We start from the raw sequence: 22,760 nt of genomic DNA on the forward strand, positions 1-22,760 counted from the left end.
AACATTTATTAAGTGTTTGTTATATGCCAGGCACTGTGCTAAGCTCTAGGGATACAAAAAGAAGCAAAAGACAGCCCCTACAGTTTAGTAGGAAAGATAACCTGCAAACAAAACTAGCTATGTACAGGATACATAAGAAATAATCAACAGGAGAAAGGCAATGGAATAAGTGGGACTTTCTATAGAAGGTGGGGTTTTAGTTGGGACTTAAAGGAAGCCAGGGAGGTCAGTAGTTAGAGCGCAGAAAGGTGAGTGTTCCATTCATGGGGGACAGTCAAAAAGAACACCTGGAGTTGGTGTTGTTGGTGGAACTGCCAAGAGGCCAGTGTCACTGGATGGAAGAGAATGTGGTGGAGAGTAAGGTATAAGAAGACTGGAAAGGTGGGAGTAGGCTAGATTATGAAGGGCTTTGAACGGCTGACAGAGCATTTTGCATTTGTTTCTGGAGGCCATAGGAAGCCACAGGAGTCTATGGCAGGGTTGGGGAGGGTGGTGTGTGATATGATCAGACTTGCACTTTAGGAAAATCATTTTTGTGGCTGAATGAAGGATGGATTGGAGGGGGGAGAGCCTTGAGGCTGGCAGGCAGGTGGACTGCAGGCTATTGCAGTAGTCAAGGTGTGATGTGATGAGAGCATGTCCTAGAGTGGTGGCAGTATCAGAGGAGATAACTGTAGAACTTGTTCTATAGATAGTAGGTCTGTAAGTAACCCCATTCCATCCTGGGTTCTCCAGCAGATTGTCCCCATGCTCATCCCTACTCTCACTAATTTTCCTTATCTCCTACTGCCTGTTTCCTTGTTGCCTACAAACATGTACATGTCTCCCCCATGCTCAAAAACACCCTCCCTTGATGCGCCCATCCGCAATGGCAGCCATCCTGTATCTTTCCTCCCTTTTGTAACCAAACTCCGTGAGAAGTGAGTCTGCAATTGGTGCCTCCACTTCCTTTCTTCTCCTCTTTTTTTCTGCAGTCTGGCTTCCAAGTGAAACTGCTCTCTTCAAAGTTATCAATGATCTTTTAGCTGCCAGATATATCTCAGTCCTCATTCTTTATGCCTCTCTTCAGCCTTTCACGTGATTAATCATGTTCTTTTCTAATTCTTAATACACTCTTCCCTCTAAATTTCTTTGACACTGCTCTCTCCTGGTTATCCTCCCACTTGTCTGATCTTTTTTAGTCTCCTTTGCTGGATTTCATTCAGGTCATGCCTTCTTCTAACCATGGGTGTTCCTCAGTTGTCTCTCTTGGCCCCTTTCCTCCAGCTATATTTTTTGGCTTGGAGATCTTGTCAGATTCCAATTATCATCTCTATGCAAAGGATTTTCAGATCTACATATCCAGCTCTTCTAACCTCTGGCCTTTAGCGTTGAATTTCCAACTGCCTATTGGATATATCAAAACAAATGTCTTATAGCATATTAAACTCACCATGTCCAAAACAAAATTCATCACCCCTCCCCTCCCCATCTTCCTTTTTTTATTACAGTCTAGGAATTGTATAACAGAATTGTGAATCTTGATTCCTCTGTATGGTAGGAACCAGATTAAAATGTAATTGGGCAATGTTTGACAAAATAAATAAAAAGACAGTAAAACATAATGGTAATTTGTGGTTTCTAAGTCAATATGTAGCCTGTTTTTACCTCAGTTTGACATCACCGTTGTAGAGTATTACCACCATCCCCTCAGTGACCCAGGCTTGTAACCTAGATGTCACCTTCAGTTCCTCACTCACTTCCCATATTCACATCTGTTGCTAAATCCTTTCTGTTTTAATTACTTTTATAACAGCTCTTGTATATGCCCCTTTCTCTCCTATAACACTGCTGCCGCCCTCATCACCTTATGCTTGGATGATTGCAGTAGCCTGCTGGTTGATCTCCCTGCCTCAGATCTCTCCCAACTCTAGTCTACCCTCCATTCAGCTATCAAAATGATCTTCCTGAAGTGGCATTTCTGTGCTTGTCATTCCCTTATTCAGTAAGTTCCAGAGGCACCCTGTTATCTCCAAGAATGAATATAAAATCCTATTTGATTTTTACAGCCCATCACACCCCAGCCTCTTCCTATCTAGTCTTACATTTGATTTTCTCCCTCCACTCCCAGCCCCCACATACACTCTTTAGTGATCCAGTGAGATGGGTCTTCTTGCTGTTCCCTGAATAAGATACTGCCTTTTCGCTGGCTGGAAATGTCTCCCTCCTGGTCCCACTTCCTGGCTTCCCTGGCTTCTTTCAAGTCACAGATAAAATCTTATCTCCTACAAGAAACCTTTCTCATCTCTATTAATGCTTATGCCTTCCCTCTGAGATGACCTCTGGTTGCTTGTGTGTAGTCTCTCCCCATTAGATTGTGAGACCTTGAGGGCAGGAACTGTTTTTGCCTTTCTTTGTATCCCCAGCAGTGTGCCTGTTCCATAAATGCTTGTTGACTTGAATGTGTTTAGAACAAGGAGAGAGAGCAGTAAATTCTTGTTGATTGAATGAATGTTTAATGATTGTAGGCTGGAGAAAGTGTCAAAGGAAGTAGGATTTAAAGTGAGTCTTGAAGGATAAGTAAAGTTTAGATTGAGGGGAAGAGAGAGGTTATTTCAGGCAGGGGAAGCAGCATGACTAAGTGCAAAGAATTAGGAAGGTTGAGGGAGGAAGAAAGGGACAAACATTTATTAAATGCCTATTACGTGACAGACACTGTATTAAGCACTTTATCAATATTACAATGTTCTGGGAATGGAGGAGAGGGTGTGGGGGAGTATGGGAAATAAAGTTAATTGCATAGGGCAAGATCAGATTAGGAAGGAATTCTGAAGGCATTTAGATTCAGGGCTGCCCTGCTTCACTTTCTGAATGGGCCCTGGGATCATGGACTAAGAACTAGAATGGGACTTTAGAGGTCATTCAGTCCAAATCTCTCATTTTACAGATGAAGAAATGGAAGCTGATAAAGATTAAATTCTTGCCCAGGGTCACACTGATAGTACCTGGGATCTGCTTGGAGCTATTATATGAAGTAATGGGAATGTATATGTAGTTCTTCTTGTAAATGAATATATAGAGAAAAGAGGAGAATACTATAGTCATAGCCCTGCATGATACCCCCAGTTAGAAGGGGAGAGGAAAATGAGAAGCATACCAAGGAAACAGAGATTAAACAACCAGAAAACCAGTGTCACAGAACTCAAAAGAGACTGTCCGTATTACAGGGGTAATAGATGCATAGGAAGTAAAATCAGTGTTCAAGATCACATATTCAAAGTATTTGGCCACGAAAGGAAGATCGGAGCCTAAGTGGTCAAATGATTTTTGTACTTGTCTTTCAAAAGTAGAAGAGATCAAAGCAGATTTGAGCCTGGGAATGAAGCTCATGGTAAAGAAAGGATGCTGAAGACAAAGAAACCACTTGTAGATTTGACATGCCAAAAAAAAGGGTCAAATTTATTATATCAGTGGAAGGATTAGCTTTGAGAAGAGAGCAGTTGAGCCTGGAGAATGGATAAGATGTCAGTGAAGTACAGAGCTGGCGATAGATGTGTGCACCCAACTAAGTCATCCATCTTGCTGCCACATTTACCATTCCTGCTTTCTACCTCTTGTTTTAAGAACTAGGATCCACGGTATAAGCAACAGATTGCTCCACTGTTCTGCTCTCTATCCCTGTGATCTGCCATGGCCCTACCCTTCCCTGGCTACCACTCCTCTCTCTGTGTTGTCTCTCTTTGTTGGAATAGAAGCTTCTTGAGGCTGAATTAGGACTGTGCTTGTTTTGTTTTTATATACCCAGTGCTTAGCACATAATGAGCTATTTGAAAAAAATAAATTTTCATTGATACTTTTGTTTTTATAGCAGCTATATTCACCATTGTATGTATCTCTTCCCCTCTTTCCTTCTAGAAAGCCACCCTTATAATAAAAAAGGGAAAAGTTCCATAAAACTAACCAACATATCAAAAAAGTTTGATGTTATATATGCACCTTTTCATACCCGTATACCTCTGCCTCTGCAAAGGATGGAGAGGTTGAGGTATCTTCTGATATTTCTTCTTTGAGGCCAAACTTGGTTATTATTTTGCAGGGTCCAGTTTCAGCTGTTTTGTTATTGTTGTTCATAATAATCTAATAAGTGTATGTTTTGTTCATTTGAAATAAGGATGTTTAAGGGAGCTCATACTAGTCTGTCTTTTTAGCCAAGTCTGCGGTAGATTTCATGGATCCAGAAAGTCATCATAAAGGAAATGCATGACTACAAAAGGAAAGGGGCCAATCACATAGCAAGAGCTAGGACTGTGCAGACTGAGTACTCAGACTAAACTGAGCCTGATTCTGTCTGGCCCTTGAGTGATTGTGGTTTGATCTTGGATATTCAACCATCAACAAAAAGAGATCTACTTATTTATATCTTTTTTTTTTTTTTGGTTTGGATTTTTTTTTTTAGTGAGGCAGTTGGGGTTAAGTGACTTGCCCAGGGTCACACAGCTAGCAAGTGTTAAGTGTCTGAGGCCGGATTTGAACTCAGGTACTCCTGACTCCAGGGCCAGTGCTCTATCCACTGCGCCACCTAGCTGTCCCTATATCTTACTTTTACATAGAAAGAATTCTCAACCAGGAGGTGGTATTTAGATGGGTAGAGAAGGCCCCTCAGCAGGGGAGGTTGTGGTGACTTGCTGGGCCTCTAGATAGCCCTTGTTCTAAAGGACTCCTTCTCCTAGTGGGTGTCCCTTTTGTATCCTTAGGTGATCCAGAAGCAAAGTTAGTACAGCCGGAGGCCACCAGGACACTTGAGCCTTTGCTCCCTGGCTCTAGTCCATAGCGATCCCATCACAGTATTTCATTGGTTTCTGTTACATGTTGAAAGATCTAGAAGAATTTCATCTGGACTCGTTGGCTAGTTCCTCTATAAAGGATTTATGGAAGGAAGGATCATAGGATCACACAGAATAAGGCTTGGATGGCTTTCCATCTGGACTGGTGGAGGGAGATCAGATACTTCAAGGTCTTGAGGTGAAGTTATCTGCTGCGAGAGAGAATGTTTCTAGGCATGAATTGGGGCTTTGAGGAAAGTAAATTGTAGATATGTTTGAAAGTGAGAGATGAAGTTAGATTTTTTTGAAGTTGATGATTTAGTAATCATTTTAATTCAATGATGATTTTTTTAAAGAGTTCAATTGAGCACATTTGGTTTTTATACTAGTTATTTCTAATATAACCTAACCAAAAAAAGGCATTTGGAACCAACACAGCAATCGTGCCTTCCGACATGTGTAGCATTTGTTATTCCCCATTTCATTTCATCCTCTCTCTTCTGGAGTCAATATTGGTTACTGCACTTAATGATACAGAGGGTTGGGGCTTTTTAATCTTTGTAGTTGACTTTTCATGGTCTGATGCCCATTACATAATTTATAACTTTGAAGTATAGCTTTTAGTTTAAAAGTTATCTATGCCTCAGCTAAATTTTCATGATGATGATAATTTTTTAAAGGAACCTACATCTCATAGAAAGTCAGAATTTCTCCCTTCCCCCGCCATATTTCTCTTTGCTGTAAAGATTTCAGCCAACAAAAAGCAGTCTTGGGATAGTAGGATTAGGTAGAAAGCCAACCTTGGAATCACAGAAAGTAGAACTGGAAGGGCCCCCCAGAGACCACTTGCCTGGAACAAAGCCCTTATTTTACTGATTCAGACAAGTTAAGTGACTTGTTGGAGGTCACAGAGGTAGTAACAGAGGCCGCAGTATGAACCCAGCTCCTCTGACTTCAGAGCTGGCAAGTGCTTTTTCCATGCTGTTCAAGTCTTCTCTCTTACACATGTTGGTGGTGTGACCCTGGGCTCTTTACTTAAGATCTAAGTGCTCCATAGCAGTTGCCCATCTCTACTGATAGCACTTTACATAGTGGTAGTTCCTTGTATCAGTGAGATCTTAGGTCTGACACAAATGCACCCAAAGTAATGGATCTATCTAAGATATAGAGTGAAAGGAGATTTGACTTTATAGACATTAAAATTTCTGTTCTGTACTTACTAATCCATGAATCTCATTCTTCCTTAGGAACATACTTTAATAGGATCAGCTAATTCCCAAGATATCCAGCTCTGTGGAATGGGAATTCTGCCTGAACACTGTATTATAGACATCACACCAGAGGGCCAAGTTATTCTAACTCCTCAGAAAAACACCAGGTATCGTGTTCTACAGTAATGGCCATTATTAGTATTACATTTCTTATTTATTGGAAGACAGTCAACAGCAAGGTTATTAGACATGCTTTTGCTTTTTATTTTTTTAAATCACTGACTTTTTTGAAAGACAGGCACTTGCAGGATGGAAGTTCAAGATGGTACTGCTATTTTATGTTTATTTTCCTGAATGATACAATTATTGCTTATCTTTTACTAACCAATTGTGGTGGCTAAAGGCCACTTCTTTGAATGGGCCCTGTTTTGTTTCATGTTTTAAGTTGAATCTTTGGAAAATCTGTAAGTTGTTCTGTGTTCTTTCTGAAGCAGGTGGGGCATGAATGTTATATATTTATTTTTGTTCCGATTTTAATGGTTTTACACAGTTACTATGGAAGCATCTCCTTAAGTGAACAGTAGCTGTTCAGTTCTTTTATTGAAATTTGTTAAAGATTTATTCAAAGAACTTTTCAATAATCTGAACTAAATCGATCAGTGATCTGAGATTGATTTACTTTATTCTCTTTTTGCTTTTTAAATTTTGATTTTTATTAAACCAGTAGATTTGGAATCAAAGGACTAGGATTAAAATCCCATTTCTGCCACCAACTACCTGCATGACCTGGGGCAAGTTATTTAACCTCCCTGGGCCTCAGTTTTCTAATTTTTAAAATCTGGTCAGATGGTCTCAAAATCCCTTCTAACTTTAAATCTATGATCTATGATTAATATTTTTGTTTTAAATCACTTTTGTTTCCTGCCACACAGAATACTATCCTTTAAAACACAGAGTAGAAAATAAAGAGAAAAAACCCCATCTTAGCAAAACTAGTACTCCAGCTTTGCAAAAGAAGGAAGGAAATGCATTCTTGTATCTTTTTCTCTACCAGGTTTGCTTATTATAATTAAACTGTAGTCAATTTCTCTCTCCCTCTCTTTCCCCCCTCTCTCACCCTCCTCTTCCCTTTCTCCCCCCTCCTCTCCCTTCCCCCTACCCCCAAAAGTTTGTATATTGAAAACTGCACCAAATGTATTTTCTACTTGAATGCAGTAGAAATGCCAGTTAGTGTGTGTTTATGACTTCTGAAATGTACAGGGTTGGACTTGCTGGGTGTTACAATCCCTAGAGAAAGGTTTTTTAGGACCTCAAACTTTAAAAAAGAAATGTTTCAGAATTTCACCATTAGATGGCACTGTTTTATCTGAAGGCTAAGACCTTTTCAGTTCCTTTTACAAGGCACAATGATTTAAGAATTTAAATTAAACCATTTAAAAAAAATAGCACCATTAATTAGTGAAATGACGTAGGCATTCAGTACATTTGAAATATGAGAAAACGTCTGAAGCAATATAGAAAAGATTCTGATGTGTGTTATCTTCTGTCTTGGGGCTCCCCTGGGTGAGTTACCTGAGACTTAGCAAGATTAAATGACCCATGGCCACCAAAGGTGAGATTTTTAACCCATAAGAAACACAACATGGAGCCATGCATAGAGAAGAGACTTCAGACAGGTCAGTCTTAGATCATTCAAAGCCTGCCTATCACACATACTGACTCTGGGACCCTGGTGAGGCCCAGGCCACTCAGTGACACTGCTAGCTCCAGAAGAGTTGCTGATCGACATTGGCAGATGGAGTCTCTTCCCCAAGAGTTCCCTGAACCAATGAAGGTGTATACCTCTCACCACATATTTACTGACTGACTCAGCCCTAGCTACAACTCCCTCTTGTACTTGCAGTCCCCTGCACTGGCCCTTCTCCAGGGTGATAAGCACAGGAAGCAGCTGCTACCACTTGAAACATCCATGCCTATTTATCATAGGGCAGTGTAGTTTCTTGCCCATCCAGTGGATGACAAACTCTCCCATCTTGTTCCTTTCATCCCCATGATCCAAAGTAATTGTCTGCTGAGGTAAATCCTTTCCTCTAACATTCATCCCTAGCTATCCCAACCTCACTCCTCCTGAGTCCAAATCCTCCTTTGTTCTCTTATTTTATTTTGTTCTCTGGAATCCCTGCTCTAATAATAAATTCTACCTTGTCCTAAATAGATCACTTCAAAGTACCCTCTTTCCATCGAGTGACACTCATGGGAACCTGGCTGTCTCCAGATGACACTTGGCCACCCTCTTCACTGAAGGTTGTTCCTGTCATGTCCCCTGACTGGCCCAGAGTCCAGGAAGACGAAATCTTCTCCTTGCTACCCTCTGTACCTTCCTTCTCCTCCCAGTGTGATCAGTTAATTGCTTTCTTCTTTTAAGGTTCACTTTGTCCATCTAACCTACTCAGATGGTTATTGCAATGGTTTTCCATGGACTGGCATCCAGGTCCCTCTCCTTAAAGGCACTTCATGGCATTACAATGAATTTAGATATCACTTATAATACAGTGGCCCCTTGGCCTCTCAGCATCCTCAGTTCCTATTATCCACATCTTCAGTCATAGAAGTGGTCACACCCTAGTAGGCTTCTACCAGTCGCTGAAGACCTTGGATCAGCGCCTTGAAGAGCCACAGGCCACAGTGTGGCTGTGCAGTCACTGACTGCGCATTCCTAAAGACCTACTCTATGGCGAGTTAGCATCAGGCCAAAGACCTACTGGATGCCCCCAGCTTCCCTACAGAGGTCACACCCTAGATCTTAGAATAACCCATAACTATCACTTCCATTATCGTTAACTGTGAAATTTACCTTATTATGCTTTTCTAGGCTTCCATCTCCCCTCCTTCCTCACTCTTCTTAATCCTGTTCTTTGTCCTTGTCATAATCTTCAGTCTCTTTCTGTTTTCCTTGTCCATTAATCTTGCTTTAGCCTCACTTAGTAGGTTATCTTCATTGTCTTGACCCTATGGTTTACCAGTTTGACCTGATATTGTTCTATCCTCTTGAATCCCTTGCCCCTTTGTCCTGTTGCCTTTCATGCCTTGTGCTAATTTTCATCTTAGATCACTCCTCAGCATTCTTTTCTCCACTTCTTTTCCCCCGCTACTGATTGTATCTGGAGGGAATCATGCAACAGTGTCTGACCTTGTCCCTTCTCTGATCAAGAAGCTTCACTCGCTCTATTTCTTGTAGCATAAAAACACAGACTCTTCTGTTTGGCATTTAAGGCCTTAACAATCTGACTCCAACCTATCTTTCTTGATTTATTTAGCACCCCTCATTCTCTTTGCCTTCTGTCCAAACTGGCCTATTTACTACTGTGTTCATATCACATAACAGTGTGTCTTCCTCCTTTCTCCTCCCTCTGACTCTTAGAATTTCTAGATTTATTAAAGGCTCAGCTCAAGTGTTACCTTCTATAGGAAGCCTTTGCTGATCTCCCCAATCGTTACCATTGTACCTTCCCCCTAAAATTATTTTGTATTTGCCTTGTATATATTTTGTTATTTGCCTAGCTGTGTACATCTGTAATCTCCCAGGATCATGTGAGCACTTTGAGGTCAGAGACTATTTAATTTTTGTATTTTTATCTCCCCTTTGCTTACACTAACTAGGCACTTAACAAATGCTTGTTCAATTAACTTGAACTCCACAAATTCATGTTACCTAATAACTTGACTAATACTGTTTCATGGTAGTCATTTTGTTTTTACCTGATAATAGACGATCACTGTCCTCAAAGTGATTTTTCATAACTTTATTTCCTTAAGCCCCTAATACCTCCAGCCCCACCACAGATGATCTAACTTCTTAGTTTATTGAGAAATTTGAGGCCATCTGAGATAAACTCCCTCCTCTCTCCTAATCCTTACCTTAAAACCCCTCTACATCTTTATCCTCCTTTTGTCTAGTCTCTGAGGAAGAGATTTGCCTTGACTTGTGCCTTTGATTTCTTCCCTTCCTGGTTTGTCCCCTTTGCAATTCTCTCCCTCTCTCTCATCTTCCTTCTCCCTTTCTATTGGCCCTTTTTCTGTGGCTTACAAATATGTATGAGTTTTCTCTACCCTTAAGACTTGTCCATTAAGCTACCCTATATCTTTCTTCCCTTTTACTGCCAGTCTCTGGAAAGAGTTGTCTATACTTGCTGCTACTTCTTCTCAGTGTCTAAGCACTCTAAGCTGTTTTTAGTCAAATTCCCAACTCTACTGCAATTTCTATCTCTATAAGACCCATGGCTCTGCTGCTAAAATCAGGGGCCTTTTCTCAATCCTCATCTTACTTAAACTCTCTTTAGCTTTTGATACTACTGACCACCCCATTCTTTTGTGTATTTTCTCCTTCCTTGGCTTCTGTGGAACACCTCTGAACTGGTTCTTCTACCCACGTGATGATTTCTTTTCAGTATCTTTTGCTAGTTCTTCATCCATCCCTGCCCTTAAGTGTTGGTATCCCTCAGAATTATCTCCTGGGCCATCTTTTCATTCTATATTCTTTGTGATTCAGCTTCTATTCAGACAACTCCGAATCTCATATTAAGCCCTAATCTCTCATCTGTACTCCAGTTTCATAACACCAACTGCCTGCTAGACATCTTCACCTGGCTATCCCATAGGCATGGGTGATAGATAACCTTAACATATCCAAAACTGGAACTTGCCATCTTTTTTTCTTAAATTCAACCCCACCACTCTCACCGTTCGGCTTCCCTATCTCTGTTAAGGTCTCTGCTCCCGGATTCATCCTTTTCTTTTCCTATGACCCTCCCTTTGTTGGAGGTTCTAAGTCTTTTCATTCTTCCTCTGTGTTGTTCACATCTGTTTCCTTCTGTCCATTCACGTGGCTACTACTTCTTGCCTGTACTAGTGTAATGGCCTCCTAATTTGTCACCCTACTTCCAGTCTCTTCTTTCTTTTCTCCAAACCATCATCTACACAGGTACGAAACACATCTGAAGGTACTAAAATCTCTTAATTCCCAGGTCTCACCATGTTATTTCCCTGCTTTGTGGCTTTCCAGGTCTCCCTTTTTCCTGTAGGATAAAATATAAACTCCTAACCTTAGCTTAGACCCTCCATAACCTGGCTGTAGTAGACTTTTCTGGCCTTGTTCCACATTATTCCTCTTTATATACTCTTTAAGCTGAAGCCATACTTGAACTGGAGGTCAGAAGGATGGGGGAGAGCAGACAGAAGCCTGTAGGTGATGTAGGAGGTAAAGAAGGGGTTAACAGACAAACCTAAGACCCTAGTTCTGATTTAGATCTGAGCTCCAAGAGGGATTCAGACCCCAGTTCTGAAAGGGATTAATGGGTAACTTAAGACTTGGGCCCTCATCAAAGTCAGGGCCTAGGTTCCTGTTAACTGGTACCTGGAGGTCTGGCTCCTATAAATTATCCCCATTAATCACCACTCATAACAAAAACATAAAGAGGCAGGTCATTGACACTTAACTACAACAAAAACATAAAGAGACAGGTTATAGAAATCCTAATTGATAAATGTTAATACTCAGAAACTAGGCCTGAGAATGAAAAACACTGGGACATTCTGACCTTGGCAAGCTGAGGTAATGTGCAGAAAAGGCCAGATTTGTCCCCAGTTCACCTTATGACCTGTAAACCCCTAAAACACACCTCCACGGAAAAAGGTACCCACCTCGGGGGTTGGCTTAGGACCCCAGGAAGTCCAAATTAGGATGAGCCCTCCCCTGTACCTCCCTAAGGTGGAGATTATTATAATGAGACTGACAATCAATTTATCCATACTATAAATATAACTATCTTCTCTTTCCCTGTTTGAGAGACATCTTTTTCCTTTGGGTGTTCTCCCTGTGGTCACTCACAGTATTGCAATAAAACTTGGGAAACTGAGTCACTGAGTCTTGTCATTCTTTGGGATGCCTCAATCTGATCAATTAAATCCAAACCCCCCACATCATAGAGGCCATTCTGTTAATGACTGCTTGCCTGCCTTCACCGCATGGAAGGTGGTGGTCTCTCCAGTCCACACTGGGTGCAGGTCAAGGGGAAGGACAGCAGCAGAGGCAGGTTGTGGCAACAAGTGTACACAGTTCCTGGCACTAAATAGGAGCTTTAAAATGTTTGATAAAATGATTGATCAGCAGTGCTATATGCTCCTTAGTTCTAATATTTCCTTCTAATACCTCCGTGATTTATCTTGGATACTCTACTTTGAAAACCATTACTCTGGGGCCTTATTGATTGATCTGCTATTTATATTAAATATTATCACTTTGCTTAGCACATTGTAGATGCTTGATAAATGTTTACTGACAGATTGATTGTTTTAGTAGTGACTTCTATTGCCCTATTTAATTTTTAAAATATTTGGTACAATGTGTTCTTGTATATGGGACTTTTAAATCTACTAGTAGTGAACTTAATGTTATAAACTTCTGAATTGTTATAGAGATTGGTAGATTTTATGTTTCCTATAAGGGGCCGGGGGAAGGGAGGGGAGTGTGTGGTGTGTGTCTGTGCTAATTTTAAAAAATTGTTATAAATTACATCTCCAGTAATGTTTTTATCATTAATCATTTATCATTAAAATATAAAAGGCAATTATCATAATTCACTTGGGAATTTAACCTCTTTTCCACACAGGACATTTGTAAATGGGTCTTCTGTTGCAAGTCCCATACAGTTACACCATGGAGACAGAATCCTGTGGGGAAACAACCACTTTTTCAGGTATGGAAGTGTTGACATTGTACAAATAGGCCTTTGGGAAGGGCTCCTAACTATTTAGCATCTTAATCTGAAGCTAAAAAGTCTAGATTTAGAGATGGCCTCAGCTTAATACAGCAACACTAAGCTTTTATTAAGGGTCTAATGTGTGCAGAGCATTATGTCTGATCCATGGGGAGATACAGAATTTAAAACTTGGTGAATTTAAAAATCACAGATTTATATGGCTAGGCAAACATTTTTCTTTGAATTTTACAATTATTTATTTGTCTTTTTCATGTCCATTATTTATTTATTTTAGCATTAATTTTTTGAAATTTTGAGTTTCAAACTCTCTCCAGCTCCTCCCCCACCCATTGAAAAGACAAGCAATATAATATCAATTATACATGTGAGATCATGCAAAACATTTCTAGGCTAATATGAAATGGGAGGAAATACTGGTAGTATAGCCAGGAAAGATCATGAATTTAGTCATATAATCTCCCTTTCTTTTTCCCCAACTGATTTGTTTGTATGATTAGAAAGAAGGTAGAGAATAATAAATCCATTTTCTGACTATATAACTTTTATGGTATCTACTAAGAAGGATATCTTTTAAATGAAATTCTAACCATATTTTACTAAAGAACCACGACTCATTTAAGGTAGGATGACAATCAGTGTGAAAAAGGAAGCTCTGTAACCTGGATAGATAACATCTCTGGGCCATAGTTTCATCATTGCTAAGATGTGAGGGAATTATTTAAGTTATCCTTTAAAGTTATTTTCACTTGTAAAATTCTTTCATTCTACAAAATTAGAACTGAACTTTCTCCTAAGAGTCTTCCTAAGAGTCTTCATCCTAGCTAGTACTTTTAACCATATTGCTTTTCTGCAGACATCCAGTTGATTGTGTTATTGAAATTACTGGGGAGCCTCTGCCTTAGACTGGCTCCTAAAAGGAAAAAGAAGATCCTGGATTTGGAATAGAAATCACATAAAAAAATTTTCTCTCGTTATGACTCTGGCTTTAGCTCTTGTTGTTTCTCTCCCTCATGACTCTATTATATATACTTAGAGCTTGAACTATGACCCCTAACTTGATGACTCCCATGTTCCTTTTGGGAGACCTATTCCTGGAATGTTGTCCCATTTCATCTGGCTTCCTTCAAGACTCTTCTGTATTGCTATGGGAGGCCTCTTCTGGTCCCCCCTCATTTTTAGTGCCATCTTTCTAAAATTACCTTTTATCTATTCTGTATATATTTTATATCTATCTATAGATAGATAAATAACTCCCCAGTAGAATGTGAGATTCTTGAGGGCAGGGACCATGTTTTTGTTGGTCTTGAGTACTTATCACAGTGCCTAGTATATAGTAAGCATTTAATAAATGCTGATTGACTGAGATGGGATTTTTCATTTGTCCCTATAAAATTTTATCTTGTTAAGATTTTAATGCATTACACAAGTATTAGAAATCTTTTGGGATCTTGATTCTTTTTTTCAGTATAGTAGCATCTTTCTCCAGTCTTACCTTCTCTTTCAAGCTTCATTCCAACATTTCCAACTTTGCTTTACCTGTCTTCATTCTCAAACTCAACATATTTAAAAACCAAACCTATCATTTTCCTCTCAATTCCAAGCTCCCCTATCGACTAACATTTCTTTCAGTGATACTACCCTTTTAGTCAATAAGGTTTATTAAAACCTCAGAATCATCTTCATCTCTTCTCTATCCCCTACATTCAATGATCAAGACCTGTTGAGTCTTCCATAGGAACATTATTTGCGGGGGGACCTTGTGATGTGGATCTGGGGGCTAGCTCCCCCAAATAATTGGAGGCTCATCACGAGTTTTGTAAAATAAAAATAGATTTATTAGGAGAGGAATATAAAACCTGAGAACAGATCACCTTGGTGACTGTCCCCCAGGAGTAAGAGAAGACATGATCTTTTGTAGCTTTACAAAACAAAAGGGAGGGAAGGGCATTGCAAAGAACTGGGAGGGAAATGCAACAACAAGGGGTGGTGGATTTTGGAATAATGGGGTATTAGTAAGAAATGCAGCACCCATCTATATCTTGTCTATCATCTTGAAGACCTTGATATTGCTTATCAGCATACTGGGGTCACGTCCTGCCATACCTCATATTTGAGGTGGGAGAGAGAGCCGCCTTGGGGGTTGGGATCTTTAGGTTTCTTGGGGTCCCGCTGCATTCCCATAACAACATTTCTTACATTTGTCCCCTAGTTAAAGGGTCTTATCTTACCTCATGCCTTAACCTCTTTGGGTAGAGATGTTACTGCTTCACTCCGTCCTGTCAAATTAATCTTTCTAAAGTAACAATTTGATAATATAATTTCCCTGTTCATCAAGCTATAATGACTTTCCATTGTCTAAGAATAGTATGAGCTGAAATTTGTATAGTGCTTTGTTAGGTAATGCTTTTTACATATAATATTTCATTTTATCCTTATAACACCCTGTGGCATAAGTGCTATTATTACTTCCATATACAGATGAGAAAACAGGTTTGCAGACATAAGAACATAGATTTATTGCCAAAAGGCACCTTAAAGGTCATCTAGTCCAACCCCCTCATTTTACAGATGAAGAACAGGCCCAGAAAGGTTAAGTAGCTTGCCCAAGGGCACACAATTAGTAAGTACAGAGAATAGATTTTAATTTCTCTCCCCTTACTCCAAATCCAGCACTCTTTTCCACAACCACACTTCAGTGACTTGTAAGGGTTACAGTGCTGCCAGGTGTCTAGGTTGGCATTCTGACCCATTTTTTTCTGCCCATGTTTCTGTCCACTCTAATCAAACCTTCATCTCTTAGGTTGACTTTGAATGAATTAAAAGTCCTCCAGATCTTGACCCAATCTAATTTTCTAGTCTTAGCTTTCCTTATTTACCTACAAGAACTTTATGAGCCAGTCTGTTTTGGTTGCTTGCCACTCCCCCAAAATATACTCTACTTTTCTGCCTCTTTGGCTGAACATGTTCCCTTTGCCTGTACCCTCCTCTTACTTTACCTACTTATAAAACTCCTAGCCACCCTTCAATGCCTACCTTAAATTATACCCATTGTATGAAGCCTTCCCTGAACATCTTAGCTAGAAATTAATTTATCTGGTATTTAAATTTGTAATAATTATTACAAATACCTAATAACATATAATTATTTGTGTTACATATATCTTATTTATCTTATTCAATGATCAGGTCCTTAGAGCAAGGACTGTTTTATACACATTTGTATTTCTTGTGGCAAAAGGACTCTGTAAATTTTAAGTGCTGTATAAATGTGAATTAAAATTGTCACCTGGCCCTTAGTAGACACTTTATTTATTATTTGTTAGCTGAATGAATGAATGACATTTTATTGAGAAAAGCATTCCTTTTCACTTTCCCAAGACTCAATTTGCCAAAAAAGAGAAAGAAAATAGATAAAGAAGAAGACGAGGACCAAGAAAGTTCTGTGAAGAACAGCAGCAGTGCGGAGCAGCTGGATGTAGATGGAGACACTTCCAGCGAGGTGTCCAGTGAAATTAACTTCAATTATGAGTATGCACAAATGGAAGTGACTATGAAGGCTCTGGGGAACAATGGTAAATAGAACTTCACTCTTATGCTCTTTGGGATTCTTACATGTCACGGTTATGGAAGAGGCCTTCCAAATGATCACCAGAATGAAAGTGTGTTGCTTTTCTCTATACTTTTGATATAACTTACACCCAAAGTCAGATTTCCCCCAAACTTCTAGTTCACAGCATTCCTCCACTGCCCCATGTCACTGAATAGAATACAAAGTCACGAAGGACCTTAGCAAACTTATCTGATGGGCTGATTTTGTAGGCCAGGAAACAGGCTCCCAGAATGAGGGGCATTCCCAAGGTCACTGAGAGTTTAAGACCCTCCCTACTGGGATTACTGTGGGAAGACAATGAAAGGGTCTTTAGAAAACACTCTACAACTTTAGTATACTATACAAATTTGGGAAGTACTGGAGAAGGGGAAATATCTTCTCAGTTGTCAGAAAATTCTAGAATTTGATGTTAAAGAGGTAGTAAATAAGCATTTAGAAAAAAGCTGTCTTTCTAAATAGCTAATGTGACTTCAGCAAAAACATATCATCCCAGACCCACATTACATTTCTTTTTAATCCGATTTCTAAACTTAATAGTGTTTGGTCAAGTATCTAGAGATCCTGTGAAAAAGACCAGGAAATATGCTTTAGATAACAGAATGATTAGATGGATTTGGAACTGGCTGATTGGCTGGACTCTGAGTAATCCTTTAATTGTTCATCTTATCTGGAGGTCTGCTGTGGAATGTTCCTGGGTTTTGTCTTTAACCCTGTGGTCTCTTGCATTTGTATCAGAAGTTTGGATAAAGCCACCACTGAAAGCTTAGAGGGATGGATAACACACTGGATGACAGAGTTATGATCAAAATAATTGACAGACCTGGACGTTGGCTTCAATTTAATAAAACGAAATTTAATAGGAATAAGTGGCTTATTCTTGTGTTAATGTAATTTGGGGTTACATTAAGAGAGGAATAACTTCTAGGAACAAGGAGGTGAGAATCCTGTTTTACTCTGCCCTAGGCAGCTCATATGGGCAGTATTGTGTTGGCTTCTAGATACTACATTTTAGGAAGGACTGGAGAGTGTCCAAAAGAAGGTAACGAGCGTGGTGAACTTTGCCTTGTGTCTGTGTAATGAAAACATCTATTGAAGGAATGGAGAATATTTAGTTTGGAGAAGAGAAAGAAGATCTGGGGGAGACACAGTAGCTGGTTTTTGGTTTTTCATCTTTAAGTGTTGAAGTCTGTCTTGTGGAAGAGCTATTACACTTGTTCTTGCTATTGGCTTTCCTGGGAAGAATGAGGTGCAATGGTTGGATTTTTTCAAGGAATCAAATTTAGGTTTGATATCAGGAAATCTTCACATGAGAATTGTTCCAAAGTGAAATGGATTGCCTCTGATGTAGGCAGTCAGCCTCCTCAGAGGTCTTCCAGCAGGTATTGGATGACCACTGGTTAAGTATGTGATGGTGGAGAATCTTCTTCCCATAAGGTTTAAACTTGAATGTCCACAGAGCTGCCTTCTGTTGGGCATTATCAGTTATTTTTTATTAGGTTACGTAGTTGAGATTCATATCCAGATCTTCTGATTCCAAACTGTGTTTAAATTGCTTAATGATTATTACCATCTTTGCTGTCATCATATAGCATTTCTATAAATATCTCAGAAAAAGTTGCATCTTGTTCCTTCTATTCTCTACCATGGTGAGACTGACAGACATCTAATACTATTCTTTTGCTAAGGAGTGGGAGGAAAATTTTATAACTGAAGATATGATGGAGACTGAGAGTATAGATATTAACTTTATTCCACTTGTCTTCAGGTATCTGTGATGCTATGTAAAATTCCAATGTAGTGGTAAAATATTTGTGCCACATTGGTGCAGATTTTAGAACATTTTAGCAAGATATTGATTTTTTTTTCCCACTCATCTCTAAATATTCTCCTAATCCTTACTTTTGTTGTTGTTGTTGTTGTTGTTAAGTTGGGGGGGGGCCCCCCCGCAATGAGGATTAAGTGATTTGCCCAGGATCACACAGCTAGTAAGTGTCAAGTGTCTGAGGCCACATTTGAACTCAGGTCTTCCTGAATCTAGGGCTGGTGCTTTATTCACTGTGTCACCTAGCTGCCCGCTCTAATCATTACTTTTTCTTAGGAATGCTGGTTATTGGGCTTTGTAATATTTTATTGTTAGGAATTATTTTATAATACTGAAAATGGAGAAGTATTTTGAAATAAGATATAATCAGATATGTGTTGTTTAAAATTAATTACTATATACACCAGTTTTAGGTAAGCATATATTAATTTATCAATATTATACCGGTAAAGGATTTTACCATGTTTCCCTGACTTCTCATGGTCTTGGGTTGTGTGGTAGAGAAAGCAGGAAGAGAGTATCAGCATGCCAGTTAGCACAAGCAGGAGAAAAGCCCCCAGAGACCCTTGCTGCTTCCCAGAGAGACAGCATGTGGTCTCCAGGAAACCCAAGAGAGCTAGTAAGAGAGAGAGAGACAGACAGACAGACAGACAGACAGACAGACAGACAGACCCAGACAGACAGACACCATGTGGTCCCAGAGAGCCAAGAAAAGCTAACATGGCTACCTGTCCAGGATTTTTTATCCCTTTTGATAGAGGTGGGTCATTATACATTGATCAAAGCTAACTATTGATCAAAGCTAACTGGTTAGTTTCATTCAGCTCTATTATTGGTTGACATGACTTGAAGGTTGTCTACATTAAAATGAACTCTAGAGAGGACATCTGGGAAAAGAATGCAAAAGAACTTTCACTCAAGTTGCTCAAGGCAAAGTCCATTATCCAGGTGTAGTTTAATCCCATCAATACTTCACCTATCTAGACAAAACAATGTCTCCATTCCTTTTGTTCTCTTGGGTTTGTCCCAGATGAGATTTGAAGTTTCTCTAGAAGAACCGGACTTTCTGGAGTTGGGGATAAAGGAAAGGAGAGAGAGCGTGATCTCTGGGTCCCTCAAGAAATTCATTATTAGTAATTATTTTCTCACAGATAGGATAAGATTTTAACATTATATCCACAGATATTTTGCCTCAATTTTAAGGCTATTGTAGACTTCGGTGGTTGTCATTTTTTTTTTAAACCTCAATCATTTTTTATACTGCCAACATTCATATCCTAAATAGACCAAATTCTTTTGTGAAATTGAGCCCATGACATCATTTGCAGTAGTCTTGTAACACACTGTATGCTGTCCAAAAATGTGCGATATGGAGTGGGAAATATTTTAGTCAGAGGTTCTGTTAACCTGTGTAACAGGATTATAGAGCAATATTGGAAGTATGTATTTCAGGTCACTGGCTTTTTAAGCCCAATATTTATTCTGTTTCAAGTATTTACCTATGGTTTCTTGATCTTGATTAGATCCAATGCAGTCCATCCTGTACAGCTTGGAGCAACAGCACGAAGAGGAGAAGCGGTCAGCGCTGGAGCGTCAGAGAGTGATGTACGAACATGAGATCGAGCAGCTAAGAAGAAGACTCTCTCCTGAGAAACAGTCCTACCGGAGTAGCATGGACAAGTTCCCCTTTCATTCTCCCAGTGCTCAGCAACGCTCAAGACAGGGGGCAGAAGAGAGGTAGGTGAAAAATGACCCTTTTCAGTTGTATCAGACTCAGTGTTTGGGGTTTTCTTGGCAGAGATACTAGAGTGATTTGCCATTTCCTTCTCCAGTCATTTTACAAGTCAGTAAACTGAGGCAAATAAGGTTAAGTGACTTGCCCAAAGTCATGGCTGTCTGGGGCCAGATTTGTAATTCAGGTCTTTCTTCCTGGCTTCAGGTCCCAAGCTTTATCCACTGCTCCCTAGATGCCCTATGTGAAAGATACGGAATTGATTTTGTACCAGTCAACGAAGTACTGGTAGTAGTCAGCATATAAGTGGAATAGAATGGAATTGATGTGGGATAGAATTTGGGGTTTGATTGATTGTGAGTCGTCCCAAAAGAATTACAAGACTCAGTGACTCAGTTTCCTAAATTTTTTTGCAATACTGTGAGTGACCACAGGGAGAGAACCACAGTAGTGGAAAGGTATCTTTCAAATAAGGAAAGACAATTATATTTATAGTATGGATAAATTGATAATCAGTCTCATTATAATAATCTCCACCTTGGGAAGGTACAGGGGAGGGCCTGTCCTCATTATAATATTCTCCACCTAGGGGTGTTACAGGGGAGGGCTCATCCTAATTTGGAGTTCCTGGGGTCCTAAGCCAACCCCCGAGGCAGGTACCTTTTTCTGTGGAGGTGTGTTTTTTGGGGGTTTACACATCATAAGGTGAATCTGGGGACAAATTTGGCCTTTTCTGCGCATGTCTCTTTCTGATTCCCATGGCTAGTTTCCAGATATCTCCATTTTTCATTAGAATTTCTATACCCTTGTTGTTTCCTTTATTGTTATTTGACCTGACCTGTTTTTATGGGTACTGATCACTGTGGGTATGAGAACCTGGTAAGTTATCTATTACCTGGGGTCTGACTCCCTTTTGGAGCTAATAGCTGAATTAGAGCTTGGGTCTTAGGGTTTTCTGTTAACCCTTTTTTCACCTCCTTCATCAGAGTTACCATGTGACCAAAAATTTTTGTACAAAAGATTAGAATTTGTTAAACATATAGCAAACAAGAACTGGGTAAAGAATTCATTATTTAACATATATTTTGGGAAACTGGTTAGCAATGCCTTAAGAAATGGATTCAGACCCACATCTCAACTACATATCAGTGTTATGGGAAATAGAGTGGGGGTTTGAGGTAGGGGTTTGGGATAGGGGTTCTTAGGAATTCCTCTTTAAAGAATTACACCCTCTTGCACACAAATCCAATTAGAATAAAATAATAGTTTATTTAGGGTGCTAGGAAAAGGAAACCAAGAGAGAAATCCTTGGACTTCTTCTCATGGGGAGAAGGCATGGCACAGGGACGTGGCTCTGAGATACCTATCTCCTCTAGCAGGAGACCACCAGATACTTTTATAGAGGTCCAGTGGTGGTCGATGAGGTGAGTGTCTGACTGTGGAAAGTTCCCCTATTGGGGGAGGACCATCCCCAACTGGTGGTGACTGGGGGAAGTTGGGTAAGGGGTGGATCTCTCAAGCCATCTCTGCTCCTCCAGCCACAAAGGCAGCAGCCACACCCAATCCCGTCTCATGGAGGGGTGGAGGAGATTGATTAGGTGTGTCTGTCCTTTGGTTTAGTTTCTCAAGGAGAAGGTTCTTTTGATTTACCCCAGAAAACAGGGTATGCTAGGCCCATGACAACAGTGAATTTCAGCTGAATGAAAGACAATAAAAAAAGAACTATAAAAATATCTAGGTTAGAAAAATAATGGTTTTTTTTCCATCATGGAAGGGAAATTTACTTTTTAAAAATTAGACAAAAATAGGGATAAGACACATATATGCTTAATCACATAAAATATTGACATGATACAAGAAATATGATAAAAATAAAAATTAACAGAATGGGAAAGCATATTAGAAATTAGATAAAAACTTATCCAAAATATACGAGGAAATAAAGAACCGTTAAATATAATATAAAGACAATACCCATTGCCCAGACAATAAAAAATTAAAACTTAACGAACAGGTAGCAAAAGAGGAAGCAGAAATGTTTTTTAATATTGCCTTGTAAAGATGTTTGATCTCCCTAATAATAACAGATGCAACTTAAGATAATTTTAAGTTAGACTAATCATATTGTCAAAAATATTTAAAAGCCAGAAACCCAGTGGTGGTAGGATTATAGAGAAACAGGCAAAATTATTTGATGTTGATGAATTTGTAGAGTAGTACAATCTTTTGGGAAAGTAATCTAGTGGATAAAAGTTAGAAAAATAGTAATTTCCTTTGGCCCAGTAATTGCACTGTTGGGATATTGTTCCTCTTGTTCCTGAGCTATGATTTCATTTGTCTGGAAGACCTTTTGGTGTAGAGGAATGGGAAACTGCAGAATAATGGGGATGGCAGTTCATTTGTAACTTAAAAGTTTTTACAGTTTCCTGGGACACTGAGATTTAAATTAGTTTTCCAGTGATTTTACATTTCTTTTCTGGGCTTTTCATCACTATACCACATTACCCTCTCATTGTTGGGAATATTCCCTGAGATTACTACCAGAAAGAGAAAAATAGCCATTTCTTCAAATATATTTGTTATTGAGTTGTTTCAGTCATGTTCGACTCTTTGCGACTCCATTTGGGGTTTTCTTGGGCAAGATACTGAAGTGGTTTGCCATTTTCTTCTCCTGCTCATTTTACAGATAAGAAAACTGAGGCAAATAGGGTTACGTGACTTTCCCAGGGTATCATAGCTAGTAAGTGTCTGAGGCTAGATTTACTCAGGTCTTCCTGACTCCAAGCCCTATGCTCCATCCACTG

At 39.5% G+C, this 22,760-nt stretch overlaps 1 protein-coding gene across 1 annotated transcript in view; it reads left to right on the forward strand.

Moving 5' to 3' along the window:
• KIF13B (kinesin family member 13B) overlaps positions 1 to 22,760 on the forward strand; it is a 269,721-nt gene that overhangs the window by 142,337 nt on the left and 104,624 nt on the right. The window contains 4 exon segments of the mRNA XM_043988280.1: positions 6,050 to 6,180; positions 12,682 to 12,768; positions 16,171 to 16,364; positions 19,748 to 19,961. Of these exon segments, the coding sequence (XP_043844215.1) occupies positions 6,050 to 6,180; positions 12,682 to 12,768; positions 16,171 to 16,364; positions 19,748 to 19,961 (626 nt within the window).

The sequence above is a fragment of the Dromiciops gliroides genome, chromosome 2 (genome assembly GCF_019393635.1).
Source record: "Dromiciops gliroides isolate mDroGli1 chromosome 2, mDroGli1.pri, whole genome shotgun sequence".
NCBI classification, from domain to species: domain Eukaryota; kingdom Metazoa; phylum Chordata; class Mammalia; order Microbiotheria; family Microbiotheriidae; genus Dromiciops; species Dromiciops gliroides.